General features: G+C 35.5%; 2 protein-coding genes across 2 annotated transcripts; both read right to left on the bottom strand.

Moving 5' to 3' along the window:
• Positions 1 to 465: 465 nt before the first annotated feature.
• Positions 466 to 14889, bottom strand: LOC144840704 (C4b-binding protein-like). The gene is made up of 9 exons (XM_078696669.1): positions 14716 to 14889; positions 11281 to 11449; positions 9402 to 9461; positions 8963 to 9124; positions 7825 to 7989; positions 7398 to 7562; positions 4826 to 4990; positions 2292 to 2438; positions 466 to 2016 (listed from the first exon to the last, which is right to left on the bottom strand). Exons 1-9 carry the CDS (start codon positions 14887 to 14889, stop codon positions 1955 to 1957), a joined length of 1269 nt encoding a protein of 422 aa, XP_078552795.1. The 3' UTR covers positions 466 to 1954.
• Positions 14890 to 14999: 110 nt separating this feature from the next.
• LOC144839284 (uncharacterized) lies at positions 15000 to 20558 on the bottom strand. The gene has a single exon (XM_078694599.1). It carries the CDS (start codon positions 20556 to 20558, stop codon positions 15000 to 15002), a length of 5559 nt encoding a protein of 1852 aa, XP_078550725.1.
• Positions 20559 to 23529: the final 2971 nt, after the last annotated feature.

Raw genomic sequence — 23529 nt, 5'->3', positions numbered from 1 at the left:
TGAAATCGAGATCAGCAATTCTATTTGATTGGGTCATAATATTGCGACGAAAACTTTCAGAGGCTTTCGATCAATATGATAGCAGCTTTGTTTTAGATAGAAGCAATTGTTGCAATCCAGTTATTAATTGATGAATTTAGGTTACTAGAAAGGTGTGAAAAAAATCATACATTTATTTTACAAACAATTTTTTTTATTACAATTTTATATTTAAAAAAATGACAATTCCATTTTTATGTAAGGAATGTTTTTAAAGAAAATTCGTATTGGTTTATCCAGGTGAGTAGTAGTAGTAACTACTACAATTGTAATGATATTGATTTTTAAAATGTCAAAGCAATTTCTGTTTTCAGTAGTAGGCCTAGTACGGTATGTTAACAAAAAATAAGCACCATTTTGAGTCTGTCCTCAGCATTTGGACAATTTTCGCACACATTGATAATCTACGTGACACAAAAAAATGTAATCAGCAATTCAAGGTTCAAGAAATGTTATTGGTCCACTTTAAAATGGAAATTTGTTTTGCTTGGTATAATTAAGACAATAAAACAACAAAGCAAAAATACATCAAATCGCAAATGGCAATGTTAAAATACTATTAAAATGTTAGAATACTGTTAAAAATAAGCACCATACAAAAATACATTATCTTTAATATATTCTGATGATTTATAAAATATGATCATTAATAATATCGTTCAATAATATAATTCGTGAATCAATCCATGTTTGGATTTACAGAGGTTTCTTTTTTATTTCCCCACAGTGTTTGATTGTTTAGAGGTTCCTTACAAGTGTGGTATATCATTAGCATAGTTCACTATACTTGTCATACCAAAGCTGATATCTATTGGGAATAGATATTTTTGTGGAACTAATTTCCATTTTTCTGGATCAGGACTTAATAACCCCTTGACCAAATTTAATTTCAATGATTTAATCGTATTGTTAAAATTGGTTAAATTGATGCCGCCATTATTTACATTTAAAAATGATTTGGTTAATTTCATTGATTAATGTTTTGGAATGTCAATAATGCTGGCATTATAAGCCTATATTAACCTTGGCAATGCTAATCTTTTTATTACGGTTACTTTAACAAATAAAGTTAGATTTCTTTCCCAAAATTAAATTTTGAGTAGAGTTTTTTCAAAAAATATTTACCTTTTCAACCCAATTTATTAATAACATTTTCCCCTGTTATATCCAACAAAAATGCCTAAAAACACATGACTGGTTCTTTTACCCGAATGGTTAACTTAAGTTTTCTTTACTTGAACCAATCCACATTCCTGCAACTTTGCAAAAAGAATATACCTCACCTAGACAAGCCTTTACACTTTTTACATCTCAAAAATAAATGTTCATCAGTTAATTGTGCAATTTTGATTTGTTGGTACCTATTTACAGTCACTATTGGTACATTTATACCTTTACACATTGTTTCTAATGTTAGACCATTAGTTCAACGGTTGATATAAAAAGAAGTGCAGCTGGAGGGATCCTTGTCTAATACCACCATTCATATTAAAACTTTTTGATAAGCAGCCATTTTTTATGGTAATAGACTCACTTTTACAATATAAAGTTTTCACCCATTAAATGAAATCCTTACCAAAACCAAATGTTGACAATGACTTAATTCAAAATATCTATCAATTGAATCGAATGCCGTAGCAAATTCCAAAAGAACCCCTTACTTATTCTGCTTATCAGTATATTCTAGAATGTCCTCAACAAGCCAATTCTTTCCAGCAAATATCCCACTGGCTCATTATTATAACATACGTGCATGTTGCATTTGTGCGGATAACCTAACTTTAGTAAATGACGAGTTCAAATCATCTATTTTTATACAAGTTCAATTGGAATCCGATGAATATTTTCCACAAATTCATCAAAATTATTTGGGTTTTCCTGTTTGATCCACCACAGCATACTTCATAGTTGGCATTCACCAACAGCGATAACCATGATTACAACAATCACACGCACAAAACCATTGATAAAAGCCAGCTGTAATAAAGAAAAATTCTGAATTCACATGTGTAAATGTTTTCAAGACCAAAGAGTGTGTGAACAGGGGTAACCATCTATGTACGGGCAAGCAATGTAGGCCTACACATTACCGGTAGTAGAATTTATATTCAGTGTGTTATAGCCATTATCAGAAATGACTTTTCTACTAGAATCACAGAGTGAGTCGGTTGCGACCTATGTCAATGAACTTGCAATATAAGTGTTATGCATGTATGATATATATAGCAACAAATGAAAAACCTCACTCTTACATGTAGGATATGATGAGCTGTAGTCTGCCTGGTTACAAAATATTACTGTTTCTTCTTCTGGAAATGTAACACCAAAACTATCACAACATGTAGTAATGTTTCCTCCATATTCACCATTTACAACACGGATTTTTGACGAACATGTCGCTGTAAAGATATTAAAGATACAGTTTAATTTCTATCAAAAGCACGTAGGCCTACAATGTGAACTGGGGAAAGGTCACGGATTTAAAAAGTTTAGGAACATAAGGACAAGTAATTTACATATGACCGGTGATATATTTCTATTCTTTGTTTTATAGTAATTATTATTACTAGATGGTTCTCGAATACATAGTAATTTCAAATGTACGTACCGCAGGACAATAATTTATTTATTCATTATCAGAAAAGACTATCTACTACCAGATCCACAGAGTGAGTCAGCTGCGAACCTATGCCAATGAACTCGCTCTGTAAGTGTTTATGTATGGCAATCGTATATTTATATATGACATGCTACCCACAACGAACCACACGTGCTAAGACTACCTCAGCTAGCCTAGTAGACACATCGGTTCTCCCTGAAGAATAGACGGAACTGCTTGTATTGGTCTTGACTTGAAAATGTGTACAGGAGTCCTTTAAATCTGTGCTACAAGGACAATCTCAAATAAGAGAAGACTTAAGTAAAGCTATTGATTTTAACTCGGAAAGTATTGCAGTTTTTGGATCAAAAGATAAGGCCTCGTGAATCGAATGACAAGGCCCGTGAATCTGATATTCAAAATACGCAAGAACAATTAACTATCTGCCATCTTGAATTAAATAGAGCTGAACATTTTTCTAGACGCAATAACATCAGGTTTGTTGGCCTGGAACATTCGCCCGGTGAAAATAGTATCCTGATTGTTAAGAGTATTTAACTAACATCTTACGCCATCATCTATGCCAATCATCGAGCTGAACGAGGAATGGAAGGTAAATCACCTCATATCCATGATGCCCTTAAAGGGAAGTATTCTATATTATCGACGACCTCACGCCAAATAATCTGGCTGAAAAAAGGAGATGGAAAAATCAAGTTTGAGAACTATAGAAGATTGGGGGAAAACTACGCTTCTCTGCTGGCAAATGGCGAACATCTAATGGATCTTCATACTTCCAAGAACCTGTGCCGAACTAGCGTGTCTTCTGTGTTCTTCAACTCTTAATTATGCAACAATATTATGGTATTAATTTTATTATAACCATTGATGCCGCCAGAAACAGTTACTATAACCTTTTATTTCTAATCAGAAGTCTTTATAATAATATAAAACTACAATCTTTATTCCCATATGGCATATCTCATTTACTACTGTTTAAATTGTACTATTTGCATACCTCAAAAATAATGTTAATTCTTTGAACCAGGAGCTGCACGTTTATTTTTTGGATGGATAACTTGATTCTTCCTATGATGCTTCTTAATTATTTCTTTTTTTAAATAATTATTCCTCCCGCCCCCCACCCCCACCCCCTTATTTTTTCGAGAAACACCTACACCGGACAGTTGATTATTTCCTTCACCTCACCACTCGCACTGACACTCCGTAAATGTTCTTTGTGTAACACGTATGTGAAGAATACATATACCAAATGTATCGCGTGTGACAATATTGCTCATCTTTCTTGTTCTATCATTACAAACTGGATTTGTTATAATTGTATTGAAACTTTATTTCCTTTCAATAACATAATTGATGACTCTGAATTCATTCAGGAGCTCAATTCTTTATCCTTAGATCACAAAGTTGATTTCAATAAATTAAATTCCTTGAAATTCAACCCAATGTTTCAGTCACTTGTGACGAGGATGGCTCACTTATTATTAACAATGTTCAATCTAATTACGAACTTATTGACAGTTTCAACTCCAAATTTACTAAATCTGATTTCTTTTTTAGCTTATATCACCATAATGTAAGAAGCTTATCCAAACACTTTTCTGAAGTTACTGATTTTATTTCCGCATTGAACCATAACTTCTCTGCCCTTTGCTTTACAGAAACTTTTTTTTAATACTGAAAAAACAAATTTGTCTTTGTTTAACATCCCCGGCTATACCCTACTCCATTCTTCTAGAATATCCCAGGCTGGTGGAGGTGTCGCCAAATACCTTGATCATACACTTCAATGCATTAATCGACCTGATTTGAGCTCAATTATATCAATTAACTCTGAATCAATTTTTATTGAAATCATTACATTACATCATTACATTCACTCAATGTATTTAATCTTCGATCCTCCTTCTCCTTCCTTTTTATTTGGATATATTGTATTTTGTATCATCTTCTTCCCAACTTTGTTATTATTTTTTTCTGGGAGGCTAGGCGTTCAGTTTTTTAACTTATACAGGTTTCCACACATACTATGTTTTTTATTAGTTATTATCACAAGTGTTTATATAGTTAATATTTTATGTACTTTTAATATATATGTGGAGAACATTTATTGAATATTTATTTATTTATTGAATATTGATTAAGCAAATCAATTGTAAAACTTACGTCTACACTCTGCATATGGAAAGCTGTAAAATCCATTATAACACGTTATTGTTGATTTTCCTACCAATGTATAACCAACATCACAGGTGAATGTAATGGATCCTTCATGAGTATAGCTACCAGAGTACTGACCATTTACAATACTGATGGACGATTCACAGTTAGCTGGAGATATCAAGTAATATATTAGGAAGCTTAAGGTGTATTATACCCCTGAAAAAATAATTCTTAAACAAAATTTTGTTGAATATTCCATTTTAATGTAACATAATAGTTATCAACTTTGACCAAAAATTGGATCGAAAAAAATGTATTACCTGAAAAAAACGCAATTTAAAGCAAAAACTGGTCAAATTGGATGTCAGCCAATGGATTTTTGGTTTAATTTAACCATTTATTTTGTCATTTTACAAGTGAAGACATTTTTTTTCTATGGAAGTGATTAACTTTATTAAAACTACAAAATAACATATTCAAAGTCTGATTTATTTAATCTTTATTTTTCATGTTTTTGGGGGACAATACATCTTTAATAGTGGGGCTCCTTAGACCCAAAATACTATTTAGTTAGAAGCATAAAACTTGGTATGGCAACTTGTATAAAAAATGTGCAACTTTTAAGATTTGAGGCCATTTAAAATTTGACATTTGACGTCAGATAATGTCCGATTCCTCAGAACTCGCAAACCGTACATCCTAGAACGCCGCTGTCCAAGAAACATGAAAATAATGGCAAATGATGCAGAAGTACTACTTTCTATTCATGTTCAATAGAAACATATGCTTTAACTCAATACTTTAAGAGTTATTGAAAAAAATCTGGACCTACTGTACCGTCAGTATATGATATTTTACCACGTTGACATTTAGTATGTTGTTAATATGTGAACTCATTCTTTTTTTTTTTACTAAGAGCTTGGATCGTGGTTCAACATTATACTGAGAAAATTATAAACCAGCCTCCAGTTAATGGCATGTTGCTTTTTGGTGAAAAGATTAAATCTAGCATCATATTATACACAATATATGAAATATTCAATCTGGTCCATCGCAATACCGTAATTCCATATGTTTGACGCTAGATTTAATCTTTTCTCCGAAAATCAGCGATCATATGAAAACATACCACCAATTAAAGAAGCCCTGAACAACATGTTAAACCTTATTTACTCTTCCCTGGTTAAACGGTCTGCCTATCACATATTTTTTAGGGGATGTTCCCCCTTATTTTCAATGCAAAACACCATAATGTTTTGTACAGTATGAAGTTGCTGTAATATAGATTACGAGTGCAATTTCTAGCAATTTGGAGGCGTAGTTTTCTCAAATTTTAAAAACCAAATATTATTATTAGGTGAATTTACCGAAGGCTGACGTTGTAATGACCTCAATTATACAAAACATGTTAAAAAAATCTTTTATATAGGAACAATTAATCCTATAGATAGTGCAGACTTCAACATTGTAGGAATGTAATTCTTATCTTCGATCGCACATAATTTTGTAGGCTACATTGTAGGATACAGTGTGTGTAATAAAAGGGAACCCCGGTCTACTTGACAAGGATCTAATTTTAATCCTCTGAAAAACATTATACCGGTATCTTTTCCAGGTCTATATTCCAAAAGTTTGTTGAAGAAGAAACAATCCTTAAACACAATAACACCACTAGTTAACACGCATCCTACAGTACTTTCTTCGCCGTAGTCTTATTTCAAACATTCTGAAGATAGTCCGGTCCGGCACAGAGATATTTATTGACTAAAAGAGTTTTTTACGCAAGTCCCAACCATGATGAGGCTGAGGTAGTAATGTCTCTTCCACCAAGTCCATCAATCCCAAAACACAGTAACTAAGTACTAGTAATTCTAAAGTAACTAAAGTTATTTGTTCGTATCAGTCGTTTAATTTTCTGATAAACTGTGGACACGTACAATATAGTTTATAATAATAAAGGCATCCTGTAATTGGCGATATCGCTGTTGGATGTATGTGAAATAAAATAAAAATAATTATTTAGTCTCATATCAATTAAATTCTTTGACATGACTATAAAACGATTAAAACAACCTACAATTGACGATTCAATTTATGTTCTTTTATACATTTCTTTTTTTTTTGTTTTAAATTTATGAATTTTCATAAATGTGCGTCTGACTATTAGGCCTATAGTTATAAATGTCTGATATATAAAGTTACGTCAAACATGAAATTACGCGCGCGTTACTTCTGACGGCCGACGGGTAAGGTTGAAGTAACTTACAAAAAGCGTCTTCATGGAGATTACCCAGGTCTGACAACAAACTACCACGAGGTATAATTACTCCTACTTACTCATAACTTAACGAAAGTAGATTTTATATCAAGGATATGAATATAAATTGCAGGCGCACGTTTATAAAATTAAAATCAAATTAGAGCACGTTTAAGGTCATTTTGAGCATTTAAATATGTTCTATATGTGTTGCGACATACGAATGCATTTAGAAGTCGCCAATTTCAGCTATGGTAAATCAACATTAGTTTTACCATTAATGTAAATATGTATGACTGTAGAAATAATAATACCCACCTTTGCATTCCGCATATGATGAGCTGTATTGTCCATTATCACAAGTTATTGTTGTTTCTCCTACCAATGTATAACCAACATCACATGTGAATGTAATAGATCCTCCGTGAATAAAGTTACCGGAATACTGACCATTTACAATGCTGATGGAAGACTCACAGTTAGCTGGGGAGAGGACACACAAACATGCATTTAGATTTAAATAAATGTGCATTTTTTGGCTAAGGTACCTGTATGTAAAAATAATTGTTATGAAAGATCTTTCCCACATATATCAACATATATATATATATGAATTACTTCTCTTTGACCTGATTGTTGTGAAATTGATCTAAAAAATTTAGAAGTCGCCAATTTTAGGTATGGTAAATCAACATTAGTTTTACCATTAATGTAAATATATATGACTAGAAATAATAATACCCACCTTTGCATTCAGCATATGATGAACTGTATTGTCCATTTTCACATGTTATTGTTGTTTCTCCAACCAATGTATAACCAACATCACATGTGAATGTAATGGATCCTCCATGAGTATAGCTACCAGAGTAATGACCATTTACAATATTGATGGACGATTTACAGTTAGCTGGAGATATTAAGTAATATATTAGGAAGCTTAATAGTGGGGCTCCTTAGACCCAAAATACTTCACATTTAGTTAGAAGCATAAAACTTGGTATGGCAACTTGTATAAAAAATGTTTGAGGCCAATTAAAATTTGACATTTGAACTCAGATAATGTCCGATTCCTCAGAACTCGAAAACCGTACATCCTAGAACTCCGCTGTCCTAGAAACATGAAAATAATGGCAAATGACAGGAGCGGACGCACGGGGGTTGCCCCAGTTGCCCGGGCAACATCCTTAATTTCATGCTAAATGTTTTTTCTGTCACTAGATTAAAATGTTATCATTAACAGAGTCCAAGACCGTAGATAACGAGTTTTTGCCTCATTTTTTGTTAAATGACACCCCTAGATAGCCGGAAATGGTATTCTCGCACGTAAAATTCACGATAAATGGCACATATAGTTCGCCGGAAACGACACTCTATATCGGGCTACCAAACAGCATACCATCGTATCCCGCCTATTTTTTCCGCAAAAAAAATAAACGTTAAATTGTATTATTTTGATCAATAAATCAGAAAACCACAATTTTCAAAATTAATTTTCATTTATCCACTATAAACTGTACAACAGTGTTGCTTAAATTAAACTACACTTCAGAAAAGAAACTATGATCGACATGTTCAAAAAGAAGCAGTTATTTCAAAGTTTGGAACGTCCGTAATTACTACGAAAATTTGACCGAATATTACGGACATAAAATGAAGATAAGTAGGGTACTACGGAAATACTTTTTTTTACTCCGGCAAAAATGCAATAATTATGGACAAATCAACGACCCATGTGACGGAGTTTTCCACGAACACAGTGTGTAGTGGCCATGGTAGCCATATTCTGTACATTCATTGCCAAGTATAATTGTACTCCAAACCTGATCATGATCATTGCAATACAATAATAAATACAATTTCCTACAATAACATAACCTTACCAAAGCAGCGAGGAGGTTCCTCTAAAAAATCACCATTCCGACAATGTAAGTATTCATTTCCAACTAGTTTATATCCATCTAAACAATTGCACTGAATCACACCACCGTGGTTGATCGAACCATTAAAACGACCGTTTTCAAGTGGTGTCAGTTGACAATCGGCTATAATAAAACATGATAGAGAATTATTGAAATTGTTTTGCTTATTCTCAAGGAAATCTAACGAAAGGACACTGAGCTCGCATTGCCAAGATAGGAACACGTAACAGTTCTTCGATCTTATGTGTGAGACGGCGACAAATACTAACATTGTTTTTTTAATCTGTTATATATAGCTCCTTACAATGAAATGTGACCCTTAAGTTTATTAATCATTTATCGAATTAAGATATAAAATAATGCAATTATAAAAAAAAATACAATATTAATTACGTCTTACTTTTGTTTCTCCTGTAAGTCAATATACATCTTCCGATATTAGAATCATTTTCTTCAACTGCTAAAAATACAATAAATAATAGAACTATTGTATCATAGATGACGCAAGATGCAAGGGAAGGAATTTGGATAACGTCATAATTTGGTAAAGTTATATAATATATTAGATATATTTTTATCCGTGGGTTTACGGAATAGGTCAGTTTTGAGTGTACCATTTTCTATGGTCACTATAGTGTCCAAAAAATCAACGCTACTAGTGGATTTGGTAGCTGTAAATTTGATAGTTGGGTGAGAAGAAAAGATTCCAAATTATCTTCAATATGGGTCCAGATCATGAAGATGTCGTCAATGTATCTAAACCAAACAAGTGGTTTATTAGGTTGGAGGGACAGAAAGTTGGCCTCAAATTGTCCCATAAATAAATTTGCAAAAGATGGCGCCATTTTTGTGCCCATCGCTGTGCCATGAATTTGAAGGTAATGGTCATTTCCAAAAATAAAATTGTTGTTGGTTAAAATCAACATGACCAGTTCTCGTAAATGAGCTTTAGTAGGCGTTTTGCCTGGAATCTGTTTGTAATTTAAAATACATGCATCGGCTCCTTCTTCGTGAGGGATATTAGTATACAACGATGAAACATCTAATGTAGCCACATTTTGAATTTGGTTAATTTTGCGGATAAAGTCCGTGGAGTCCTGAATGTATGAAGGGCAGTCAGTCACATATGGTCTAAGTAATTACGCTGACGCAATTTGGCAATGGCCTGCCTATCTTGTTTTGAGAGATTGTCACGTTTATCTGGACTCGGGACGTAGTTTTGTACATCCTCCTCAATAACCTGAATAAATGTTTCAAAAATGACAATGCTGTGGGTATCAGTGGCTGAATCTCAATGGAGATACAAAAAAAAGCGAAAAGCTAAATCAAAACGATAAAGTAAAACAGCCAGAAAAGTTAGCAGAGCTTTCGGGCATCAGTGCAAGTGAAGGAATTTGGATAACTGGCAAGTGCTGCCTGGGTGGACAGGAATAAAAGAAATACAACAAAAGGAGACAGGGTGGAGTCTGAATTAGAGTAGAAAACAAAGAAGGTAGATATATAAACAATTTTGGAATGAAACTAAAAAACAGCTTAAATGGTGGTTAATATTGAAACTTGGTAGTCAATAAAATAATTTTACCGATCTATCTGGGAGTATGTTCCTAATGTTAAGTCCAAAAGGTTTTGTGGTTTTAAGTTGTAATTCCCAGTGGTTTTCTTTGTCTTTGCGAGTTTTGTGTCTCCATTTGACATCGTGGTCTATTGCAATAACTCTGAAATTTGCAATCGAGTGACCAGCTGAATTAAAATGTTGGGCTACAGGTTGATCAAGCTTTAATGTTTTGATAGCTGATCTGTGTTGTGTCATTCTCATACGGAGAGTGTTTTTTGTTTCTCCGACGTACTGTTTGCCACAAATATTACAGTATATGAGATAAATGACGTTGTTAGTTAGGTCCTAAAGAATGTTTCTGCCAAGTTTGATGCTTTTGTCACAAAGTGCACAAACTGGCCAAAAATAGGACCTAAGCGACCTGACTAATACTATCTCTAGATGGGCTTTTCGAGATTATTTATAAACCAATAAATTATAGACGTGGAGGACTTGTCTTCGTGTTGGGCTCCATTTTGATATTACACGAAACCAATTAAATGAGATGGGCGTTAATGGCTTCTTTTCAAGATTTTACAGTACTATTGGTCTAAACAACGTCTCTTTTAAGTACTGTAGATTATTCTGATCTGATAAACGTAGAATCATATAAGTTATCCATCCATCAAACTTTGTTCGTCAATCCGTCAACACTCATAAAGACATAAAAAAAGATTTAACTTACCATTAGACCGGATCATACTCGTGGGTTGTGGGAGTGTAGACCCAAACACATAGGAGTTGATCACCAGGAAAAACCAAGGAAATAGAATCATTATTTTCTTCATTTTAGTTGATGTACAGCCAGCACATACATACGAAATGATGAAATGGTTGATTTCCTCCGACAACATCTTTATGTTAAAAAAAAAACAGTATGCATAATTAAAACCAAAGGATTGGAAATGTGATGTTTAATTCATTTTCAAAAACTATACCATTGTTTTATTAATGATTAGGCCATACTAGATGATTCTCGAATATACAGTTATTTCAGCGTAAAAAAAAACTGGCGACTTCAAATGTACGTACCGCAGCACAATACTAATTGTCGTTTACAGAAACGAACAATAAATATTGTTTGTAATTATTATTTAATACAAACGTTGAGAAGCAACTGTCAGTAATAAAGTGTATTTGTATATTATGTGTTTATAATCAAACAGTGGCTTACCCACACACACAGTAATAAAGTGTATTTGTATATTATATTTCACAGTACCAACACTCACAGTAATTCGCGATTCAAATGGCGACCAAAAGTGTTAATACGTATTTACAGTATTGCAATACTATATCTTAGGCTTTAAGTTTATTCTCCACAAGGGTCCATACATTTTCCAATTTACCTACTTGTGTTAAACAAAATAATTTGGAATGTTTCATTCATCGCAGATCAATACATTTGTATAAACGTATAATAACGCTCATTCGTTCTAAATGCATAAATAGAATACCAATAATCTCACTGTAATTACTGAATTTGTCAATTATACATGGCAAATTTTACCATTTGGAAATACAGTACAGAAAATCAAGTGAAAAGCATGTGAATACCAAATTTAAGACCATAGTAGCCATATTCACCAAACCAATCATACAAAAAAATCTAAAATAAAAATTCCCCCTTACTGGTATTCATTAGATAAAAATGTTTTAATTCAAAGGGTAAGTGTTTTCTTTAGCCATGGTTGGTAAATACGGCACTGAGTGACTGACACATAATTAGACTACCGGATTAAACAAACAATGAAGGAAACTAAAAAGAAAGTAAAACCACCACCAACCAAGGAGAACAAACGATAACTGGATAAACCAAATAAAACAAACAAAAAAGGGGAAAATGTAGACATTTACACAACAACAGCAGACCAACCTGCCCTAACCAGAAAAAATTTAAAAAAATGGAAAGCTTAATGTCTGAATGACAGAAAATGTTCAAGAATGATAGAGCACTGACTTCTTAAATAAACCAGAAACACAAAAACAGAATCTATCCTAATCATTAATTCACAATAGCCAGACTTTCGCTAAAAACCAGCGTCAAATTTACTATTCACATTTAGGGAAATACAATTAACATAAAAAATTTAAGAGCAATTGTCTGTAAAAATCAAAGATTTTGAGGAAGATGTAAAAAAAATGGATTTCTCTTAAATTTTTACCATGGATAGGCACACAATAAAAAGCATATCTACAGCATTCATTTTAATTGTTAGCCTTCGTTGCCATGTCAACGGCCAATTATCCAAATTTGGATGTTTTTGCCATTTTTCACAGATTTCGTACAGTGAAAAAGGACGAACTTGTATACTTATTTAAAAAAAACAAACTTACATTATACAGTTTTTGTTTATTGCAGCTAAACAACAAAATATTGAGTTCCATTTAATGTATAAAATTACAAAAACATTCCTAGAACTTCCAAAGTGGTATTTTTATATCAATGAGGTTTTTCTAATTTAATAGTCAATAGTTTTTTCAACAATAATCATTAAAAAAAACTGAGGTAAACTACATACATAGCTTTTGTGTTGCCAGGAAAATACGAAAAACAAAATAACAACAAACAAAACACAAGAAATAAAATTCAAATATGGTTAATCCAATAATAAAATGTATTTGGCTTGCCATAATGTTACTAGAGTCATACGAATAGTTTAGATAAAATACGAGAATGTGTTGCCAGGTTTATTTCAATTCGTCACTCGTCACACGAACCGGGGAATTGTCATTTTGGCACGAATTTTTTTTGTATATTGCGAAAGTATTTATTCTAAAGAACAATTGATGCAAATATCAACTGCGTATCTTATTTCATTAATTATTTTAATTATAATTTTGGCGAATTTTGTATGATATTATAATCATTCGTCACACGAAGCGAATATGGAATGTCGATTCGTCACTTTTTGGGAGGAAAACGCGCATCTCGCACACTGTTTACACGGTTCAATAAACTGCGAATATGCGATTCGTCACTAATTGCAGGTGATCTGATTGGTTTATTACGTATCTGGAACATACCATTATTTGATGGACAATGTTCAGTCTCGCGAAGATAGATTGAGCATATATAGGTTATAGAATATTGAACAGTATTTTACCCAGTAAAATATGATTTATGTGGTTATTGATAAATTATTTAGTAAGCTAATTATATAAATAAATTTCAGGCAATATAGTGCCACGTTTCGATGTTTGTTCTTTCGTACGTTCACTCAAGCACAAGCATGTACATTGAATTGAATTGCAATGATAACACACACACAACGATGCGGTAATGATTACGCCTAGCCTACAATATTATAGTCTTACACTATTGAAAGTATTTTGAATTATTTAATTGTTTAGAGAATAAATAAGGTGATTATTAAAAAGAAACAATCAATTTCACCTCTATTGATGATCCTACTAGTAAGGATAATAACTTTCATTTCTGTATACACGTTTTTATTAAACAATTCATACATGTTGATGTTAGACTATTTACATACTGTATTTTGTTCTTGTTCTTTTGGTGCAAATTGAATCCGTCTATTGGTTGGGGCGATTGTAGCGACAGTGTGGTAGTTTTGTGACGAAATGAGGGTGGCGCTTGGCTGCATGAATTTATTTAGTAGTCCTCCCCTAACCGTCGTGTTTCGTGAAGTCCCTATTAAAACATTGAAACCTCAACACTCGAAAAATAATACTAGACATGTAACTCGTCACTTTGACGAGTTTGGTTATCCGCCGCGCAAGTGGTGCAACATTAACATTAAAGGGATAGGTTGAGGACAAAAGGAAGAGTTCATGTTGACATTATGACTGAACTGAAGAATATTTAATCCGGACAATGATACACAAACTCGTGGTAGTTGCTTTAACCGTTCTTTATTCTTTGGTAAAGTCTGAAACACAAATAAACTCAATGAAAACACGCACAAGGCAGCACAGCTGCGTGTGCAAACAACCCCAAAATACAGCGTAGTAGATACATACAGTCAAACTACTACACGAGGGCTAGTCAGGCTTATGGCCAATTAGCAGATCGAAACTCTTAACTAAATAGCCTAACAAATAATTTTAATATCTAAAGTCTAGAACATTAACACAACTTAAAGGTAATATAACGTACGTAGTACTCCCACGTATCACTGTCAGAAATAAGAGAAATACAGTATCTACTACTAGATACAGTAGTAAGCGTGATATCTTGCTGACAATTCTGTATACAACCAAAACCAATATTTACGCCACCAACGTCAAAGTTCGAAATCCGAAACACTCCCGCCTCGTGACAAATTGACATGAGTCACAGTACATAAAGGATTTCGAAAAATAACAACAACAAGTGAATCTTAATTAAAATGCAGTAATTAAATGTTCACAACTTAAGTAGTTACATAATAAAAGCATTCCTTATTTAGAAGAAAACCCGTGGTTAAGTTCTCCCACAGTTGCAATCAAACACAACTTATGTACAGGCCTTTCCTTAATACTTATATTTGATCTTTCTACAGTTTTAATCATGGCCTTCCGAACAAGATTGTCCTTCCCTGGCTTCACATCTACAACTATTCCCCGTCGCCAATGCCCACGTGGTGCTGCAACCCCCTTTAATCCAGGTTCCAGTACTAGCACTAAATCTCCAATCTGCAAATTTTCTCTTGGGTGAAACCACTTTGAACGTTGTACTAATTGAGGTGGCATATAACACATCCAACAATCCCAGAATGCATGAACACGTCGTTGAGCGATGTCGACAATACTCTTCTGATTCGTTACCACTTCCGAGTTCGGTTGCAAGAGTACAGGTTGTCCATGTGGAAATAGAATATCATTACCAGTAATTGGCGGTGATTCAAGTGGATCAGGCCCATCCGGAAACAATGGTCGTGAGTTTATAAGATAAGTCACTTCACTCAAAATAGTCTGCCATTCAAGGGCACTAAAACGGCGATGATGGTAATCGACTACGGCATCCAGACCTTTACGGCAACTCCTTATAAGCGATTCGACAACTCCATTCATGTGAGAAGCGTACGGAGTATTGAACTGCCAGTCGAAAGATGTATTGGTTTTCCTGAATTCCATCTTTAATTTTAGTTCGTCCCATGATTTGATCCAATCTCTCAACTTCTGCTGAGCGCCCACGAAATTGCGGCCATGATCACTAAAAGCGGTTACTGGGTGGATCCCCCGCGAGCAGACAAATCGTCTCCAAGCATTAATGAATGATTCTGATGATAGAGAATCCACCAATTCCAATGAGATAACTCGTGTGGTCATGCAGGTCACTATCAGAATGTTACCTTCAGTATTGGTATTACGAGTGAGCTTGATAGAAATCGGTCCAAAGAAATCAAGAGCTACGTTACAAAAGGGTGGTGTATGCGGATCGCCTCTAAAACTGGGAAGTTCTCCCATTTGTTGGCTAAGTAAACTCCTACGTCGAGTTCGACAGAACATACATTTGGCAGCAATATCTTTAAACAATTTGGGTCCTCCGAGTATGTAAATTCCACGTTTAAATGTGCTTGCAACAGCCACTCGGTATCCCTGATGACCAATCGTCTTATGAATATATTTGGCAAACAACTCTACCAGAAATGATCCTCTACGAAGAAGAATCGGCCGTTTTTGTTGTTCAGGGATATGAAGCTTGTTAAGCCTTCCTTCGACCCTTATAATACCACTCTCGTCCACTTTAGGGTTTAGCTTTCTAGTACTCCAAGCATCCAAACGATCGTTCGCAGTGCGCTGAGAAACGTAGAAGAGTGAAAATTCAGCCCTTTGCAATTCGTCGACAGTCAAGAACAGGGTTTCTGGTCGCCTTTTTAAAATGAATCGACGACAGTATGCTATTCGGTGAACCAGCCGACTCCAATTTGACACGGTGTTGACCAACAGGTCTTCAAATGTAGGCCTACATCTGACAGCTGTAACATAATTCGTTCTGCGCAGAGACTCCGCTGTATACTCCTTTACGACCATTTGTTTTAACTCTGTGTTATAGTCGGGTTCATAGTTTGGCCATTGGTTAGAACTTTGAAAAAGAAAATCTGGGCCTTGAATCCATTTCTGAAGGTCACTTGGGTATATTGGCTTGGTTAACTGATCCGCTGGATTGATGTTAGAAGGGATGTAACATAAGTCATCAATAAATGTTGGAAGCGTATCCTGAATCTCTTGAACACGAGCAGACACAAAAGGTTTGAAGGTCCTGGCGGGCGACCTAACCCAAGACAGGACAACTTTCGAGTCGGTCCAGAACTTACATAGACTAACATCTCCCACCACTTCTAAGACAAGTTTAGCGAGTCGAGCCATTATAACAACCGCAGTTAACTCTAGTCTTGGAATTGATCTTTTCTTTAACGGTGCAACTAGAGCCTTTGCTATAACGTATGTCAATTTAACTCCTGCTGGGGTATCCCAACGCAGCCAGATGACAGATCCAAATGCAGCTTCACTAGCATCACTGAAACAGTGTAACTGAGGGTAAGCAATAGAATCCTCAGGCGTTAGCTGACGTGGAATTTCAAATCCCAAAAGATGATTCATCTCCTTTATAAAACCTTTCCACATAGCTGTTTGCTCATCATCAAACACGTCGTCCCAATCAAGCCTAGCTGCCCAAATCTCCTGGAGTCCAATTTTATAACGAATGGTCACAGGGCTCAACATTCCTAATGGATCCCATAACCTGGCAACAAGACTGGAAACTTTTCTTTTGGTAAGTGTAGTCTGTTCTTCATCGAACTTATCAAGTTGAATCGTTACAGTGTCATCTAGCTTATTCCACAAATGGCCTAGAACACGTGTGTGTTTCTCTTCAGGGCACTGGTCTACCATCGGATGGTTAGAATGCCACACTTTTATTTCAAAAGATCCCTTTCTTAGAATACGAGTAACCTGCTCAACTGCCTCAACTGCATCATTCGGTTTTGTAAATGAGTCGGTTATATCATCCATGTACATACGATCTTTGATCCTAAGAGCCCCTATAGGATCTGAACCGGTGTTAGCCTCAGCAAGTAAACGAACGGCCATCATAGAAATGTCCGGTGCTGGTTTGTCCCCAAACGGTAAACGCAACCACTGAAAATACCTAATCTCCTTTGAGGTATCACCAAATCGCCAGACAAAACGATGAAACTTTTGATCACGCACTGATAATGCAATCTGGTTAAACATCTTCCGAACGTCTCCCGCTACGGCAATTCCGTACTTCCGCCAGTGTAGAAAGCATGTCACAAGTGAGTTTAGGAAATCTGGCCCTTTGTGGAATCCGTCATTGAGACACAGTCCATTAAACTTCGCAGCGGAATTCCATACAATCCGAATCTTTGTCGTCTTGTGTTGCTGATGGACCGCATGGTGTTGAAGGTACCATCCTTCATTTCTGTCTTCACTTGGCGTGAGCTCGCGCGTAAATCCATTGTCAAGGAGAGCTTGAATTTCATCATTGTATTCATTGATTTGCTTGTTTTTTAGCAACCTAGCCTCATGTGAAATCATCCTCGTCACGGCTTGTACTCTATTACAGTCTAGAGATTCAGGAAATCCATCCTTCCATGGCATTTCCACGGTAATACGGCCCTTCTCATTTATTTGGAGATTTTTTCTACAATGTTTGATAAACTGAGATTCAGCAATTTCCTTATCTGTACATGTACACAAGGTTGTTGGTTTAACTCCGATGACATCGGATGTATATAAAAGCTGGGAGTCATCCATGAAATTTACGTTTGTGATGTGGCTGATGACATTGGAAGTTGGCTTTGGAATGGTTTGTCCGATGATTGTCCAACCTAGAGCACTTTTTGCCGCAGTTGGTGATGTATCAGGATCAGTTAATGAACGTATTGTTTTCAGTGGTGTAGTAAGACTTTGATAGTCGTATCCAATGAGTAAGTCAATCTCGGCTTCCTCCGCAGGCAAATGTTCTTTAACTACCGTTAAGTGAGGGTGTTCGTCAAAGATATCTTCGCCAACAGATGGGCTATCATGGGCAGGCTTTTGTACACTAATTGCAACCAAGTCGTATGCTTTCAGTTCCCGTAGTGGTCTGACTCGAAGTTGATACCTTGCACTGTTTTCTTGTACGATGCCTCCTCCGGCCACACCATAAGTAAATACAAAGGGCTGTCCGTTTAAGCCCAGCCTTTCAGCGGTGGAGCACTTGACCAGAGTGGTATCAGCACCACTATCAAAGAACGCAACAGCTTTCTGCCAATTGCCCTCGTTGTCTTCTACCTCAACATATGTAGTCGGTGAGTAGCGACGACGTTCGGCATACCTCGTCGAATTCATTTTCGAAATTGTCTGGTTTGTTGATGGAGGCAAAGACACGAATGGATTTTGACTTGGTCCTGCAACAGTCTGACTTAGACTTGGGTTTGCTCCCGCCTGAGTTATCTGAGGTGAATTTATTGACGTTTGATCTAAATTCATGTTTGAAACAGTTTGGTTAGTTGATGCTGGCAAATATATGAATGGATTCTGACCTAAGTTAGTTCCTACTTGGGTTTCGTGGCGTACAATTGGCCGTAGATTTGTGCTTGCTCCCGCCTGTGTTTTAGGTGACATTTGACTTTGACTGAAACCGTCTGTGTTGTTAATTCTCAAAGTGCGATTGGGTGGGCAAGCAATCAGTCGGTGGTGAAATAGCTGACACACAGAGCAGCGTTTTTTGTCATGTCTGGGGCATCTGAGCGCACTGTGGTTTGTACGAAAACATAGGAAACATCTTCTAGCTTCCATTATCATTAACCGTCTCTCTTCATTAGATTTTGAGTTAAAGATAGGGCACTTTATAATCAAGTGACGTGAGTGGTCAGTGCAGAAAGGACAATCATCCGTGCTAGTTTCAGCACCTTTAAAATTAGATTTCGGTGGAAATTGGGTAGTATTTTCAAGTGTACTAATTTGTCCTGTAATGTGATGAGTAGATGCATTTTGATCGCCAAACATATGAGGTTGCTCTCGGCGTTCCCTTGCTTCCGTTTCACTTCGTAAGAATGAGATCAAACTTGGTATTGTCGGCTCATCTTGCTTTATCTGCCGCATATATTCGAAACTTAATTCAGCATCGACTTTCTGACTCGCTAGTTCAACAACAACTGACGATGAGAGCTCTAATTCTTTTCCAAGTTCACGCATTCGTCTTGCAAAGTCTGTGAGTCCATTTAAAACAGGTCGCATTTCCTTTGCTGTTGCTGACTTCATTGGCTTCATCATCTGAAGTGTCAGAATAACATCACGAACAATAGCTGAAGACGGGACCTTTTCTTTCAGACGAGCCCAAGCTCCATTATCACCTTCAACCGAGCAGCAATCAGCAATATGATCTTGAATAGATTTGGGTAACGCATTACCATTGAGCAAAACCATCAATTTTTCTTGGTCACCTTTAATACCAGCAGATTCGAAGTATTGGTCAATTCGTACATGCCAAGAATGGAAGTTTCTTGGAGATCCATCCCACCGAGGGGCTGGGAGTCCTGGTGTTTTAATCGAAGGCCGTTTGTTGTCTGAGCCGTTTCCGTTCAATTTTATAGTAAGCTTTGCCACCATTTCAGACTGAGCTTTAATTAATTTTATCATCTCTTCATCCTTTCCTGCTGCAGTTGGCTCACCCTGGGAAGAATGAGCGGTTTGCTCATTCCTTGAAACCCTTCTGTACTCTTGATATTTTTGCTCCACGTCATCAGCTGCTGACATTAGTTCTGCATGTAGACGTGTAGTAGTGTCAGTCTCATCAGGTGGTTTGACAACGTCCATAGCATCAAGTAAGTCGGTTATCTTTCGAATTTTCTTTTGTATATGGTCGAATGCCACTTTAACCAGTTCCGGTTCGTCTCGGTCGAGAACACGGGTAAATCGGTCCCTTGCCCTCGTTAGATGACCTTTAAACGAACGGTGTTTGACCTCGAGCTCTTCGAAGCTGAGGTCGATGAACGTATTTTCCTCCATTATAAGGGAATACACTTTACTAATCCGGACAATGATACACAAACTCGTGGTAGTTGCTTTAACCGTTCTTTATTCTTTGGTAAAGTCTGAAACACAAATAAACTCAATGAAAACACGCACAAGGCAGCACAGCTGCGTGTGCAAACAACCCCAAAATACAGCGTAGTAGATACATACAGTCAAACTACTACACGAGGGCTAGTCAGGCTTATGGCCAATTAGCAGATCGAAACTCTTAACTAAATAGCCTAACAAATAATTTTAATATCTAAAGTCTAGAACATTAACACAACTTAAAGGTAATATAACGTACGTAGTACTCCCACGTATCACTGTCAGAAATAAGAGAAATACAGTATCTACTACTAGATACAGTAGTAAGCGTGATATCTTGCTGACAATTCTGTATACAACCAAAACCAATATTTACGCCACCAACGTCAAAGTTCGAAATCCGAAACAATATTATATGTTGTTATTGCTGAATTCTATTATTTTGATTCATATATAGTATACACAGTATAATCTGTATCCATATCACATACAGTGTAGAATAGGTGAAATTACGGGACCCGCTAATTATTGCAATTTTTAACATGTTGACGGTTTTAAAATGAAACGCGAAGGTAGCAATTTCGGAAGGAAATTATCTCAGCAACAACATATTAACGTGTAGAAGAAATTTGAATACGTGAAATATTGATGCGCGCTCTTTTAAATGTAATAAATTATGACGCAAAAGATGAAAATACCACTTTTTTTATTTAACAATTGATCATTGTGGCTAAGTTTGGTGAGAATCGGATAAAAACTGTGGTCTCTAGGCAGTAAAATAGTTTTTTGTTAGTTGTGACCTTGACCTATGACCTTTTCCCCTCAAATTCGAACTCGTCCGAGCTTTTGGGGCATAGATCATTGTTGCCAAATTTGGTGAGAATCGGATAAAAACTGTGGCCTCCAGGCTGTTCACAGACACACACACACAAACACACAAACACACACACACACACAAACATACAGGGGTGAAAACATAACCTCCTTGGCGGAGGTAATAATAATTACTATTGTTATTATCATCGTTGTCGTCCACCATCAGTAGGGACGACGGGAAGCCACAGGAAGGTGCTCATGATTTTATGCATGAGCTTTAACAAAGTGACCGGAGCTTAGCGTGAAATTCCGTCTTCCTTAATTTTTTTAGGAAGATAAAGTTGCCATTTTCCCGTTTACGGAGAACGACTAGAAATAATGTACTTATAGCCTTAAATAAACAGTTCAAATTACAGTTAAACGTGGAAATTTCAAAACCAAAACTTCTGATTTAATAACATATTTTTTGGGCTAAAATGACTGTGTTAAAAGTACATTTAACGCGCCGTTTGAATGCGAGGCCCCTAGGTAGCAAGCTAGGCTTCTGTAGGGCCTACCACCAGCGATTCAAAAGGGCCCATGAGCCACGAGACAGGGGAGGGAGAGATATACTGCCGGTCGTCGTCTTCGCGCAAGGGTGCGTAACTAATAAAACGGCTATGTTGACTGTATATGACTTTACGCTCTATATTCGTCGTCCTTCCCTAACCGTCATGTTTCGTAAAGTCCCTATTAAAACATTGAAACCTCAACACTCGAAAAATAATATTAACAACTTACCCGGAGACTATGGGAGTGTATTCCCAAAACTATAGGAGTTCATCATCAGGAGAGCCAAAGAAAAAAACAATAATTCTTTTTCTCATTTTAGTTGAAAACATAAAAGTGCCATATACAGCTGTACACTTGTATGTTGATACTCTGGAAATGATTGCCTTAACAAACAGGAACCATTAGTTGAAAAATTATGCATAATTTAAACAAATAGAATAATGCAACGTGATATTTAATGTATTTTCAATTGCTATACCATCTTTATTATCTCATTATAGTGTCTTAATTACAGTAAAGTCAATTGTTTCTATTGTAATTTCATAATTGATTATACTGTTATTGAAACATATCAAAAGTTAATTACATGATTACGTAGCATTTCTTTCAGTTTGAAAGTGAATAAATAAAGTCTACAACATATTTAGCATTAACCTTACCAGGCAACAAACAAAGAGATAAGAAAATGGCTTTAAAATACAATAACATTACAACTGACGGACACACAAACAGAACCCCTACTCCTAAAAAAACAAGTACAGAAAACAAAAGTTAATACTGAATGACAACAATTTTACAATTTAAGCTCTGCTTATTATTTTTAAATAGTTTTAAACACTCATTATTAAGCTTATATTAATTTCTGAGTATACATGTGCATTTTTTAGTGGATTTGTAATAAATTAAAATGAAGAATGTCTTTACTTGATGGCATTGATCAATTTACATAATGTGTTAAAGATAGTCTAGTTTTTTCATTTATCATTACTTTCACTAAATAAAAACATGTTAATACCCAATGTCTGAACTGGGACTTTAACTTGAAAATATTACAGTTAAGTTAAATGCATTACAGTTAAATATATGCACAATTTAAGTCAATTATTACATACGGTATTGAATACAGTTAACTCTAAATTAGGCAGTTGAGTACAAGTAGAACATTTAATGTAATTGAGAAGGAAATAACGCTTATTTTCGTACGCCACATTCTAGTTCGTCGCTTCCATCAAGACAGTCATCACTGTCATCACATACGCTGTAATTTGGTATACAGTAGTTATCACTTTTACACTGGAACTCGTAAATACCACATACTGAAAATAAACAGAATTGTTCAAATACCGTCGGAATACAGAAGTAGGGAAGAAGTAGGCCTATATCGATTACACAACTGATGTTACAGAAAGTTCGGCCCAAATTAGTAATAATAAGAAAATGTCAAAGAAATTTCCTACCACTGCAATCTTGTTCATCGTTAAAATATTTGCAGTCGTCAATGTTATCACAAACATAAGATAATGGAATGCAAGTGGTTTCATTAGCACAT

This window comes from Antedon bifida, chromosome 4 (assembly GCF_963402885.1).
Source record: "Antedon bifida chromosome 4, ecAntBifi1.1, whole genome shotgun sequence".
In the NCBI taxonomy this organism is placed as follows: domain Eukaryota; kingdom Metazoa; phylum Echinodermata; class Crinoidea; order Comatulida; family Antedonidae; genus Antedon; species Antedon bifida.
The sequence above is the reverse complement of the archived record's forward strand: the minus strand, read 5'-3'. Positions and strand labels throughout refer to the sequence as shown.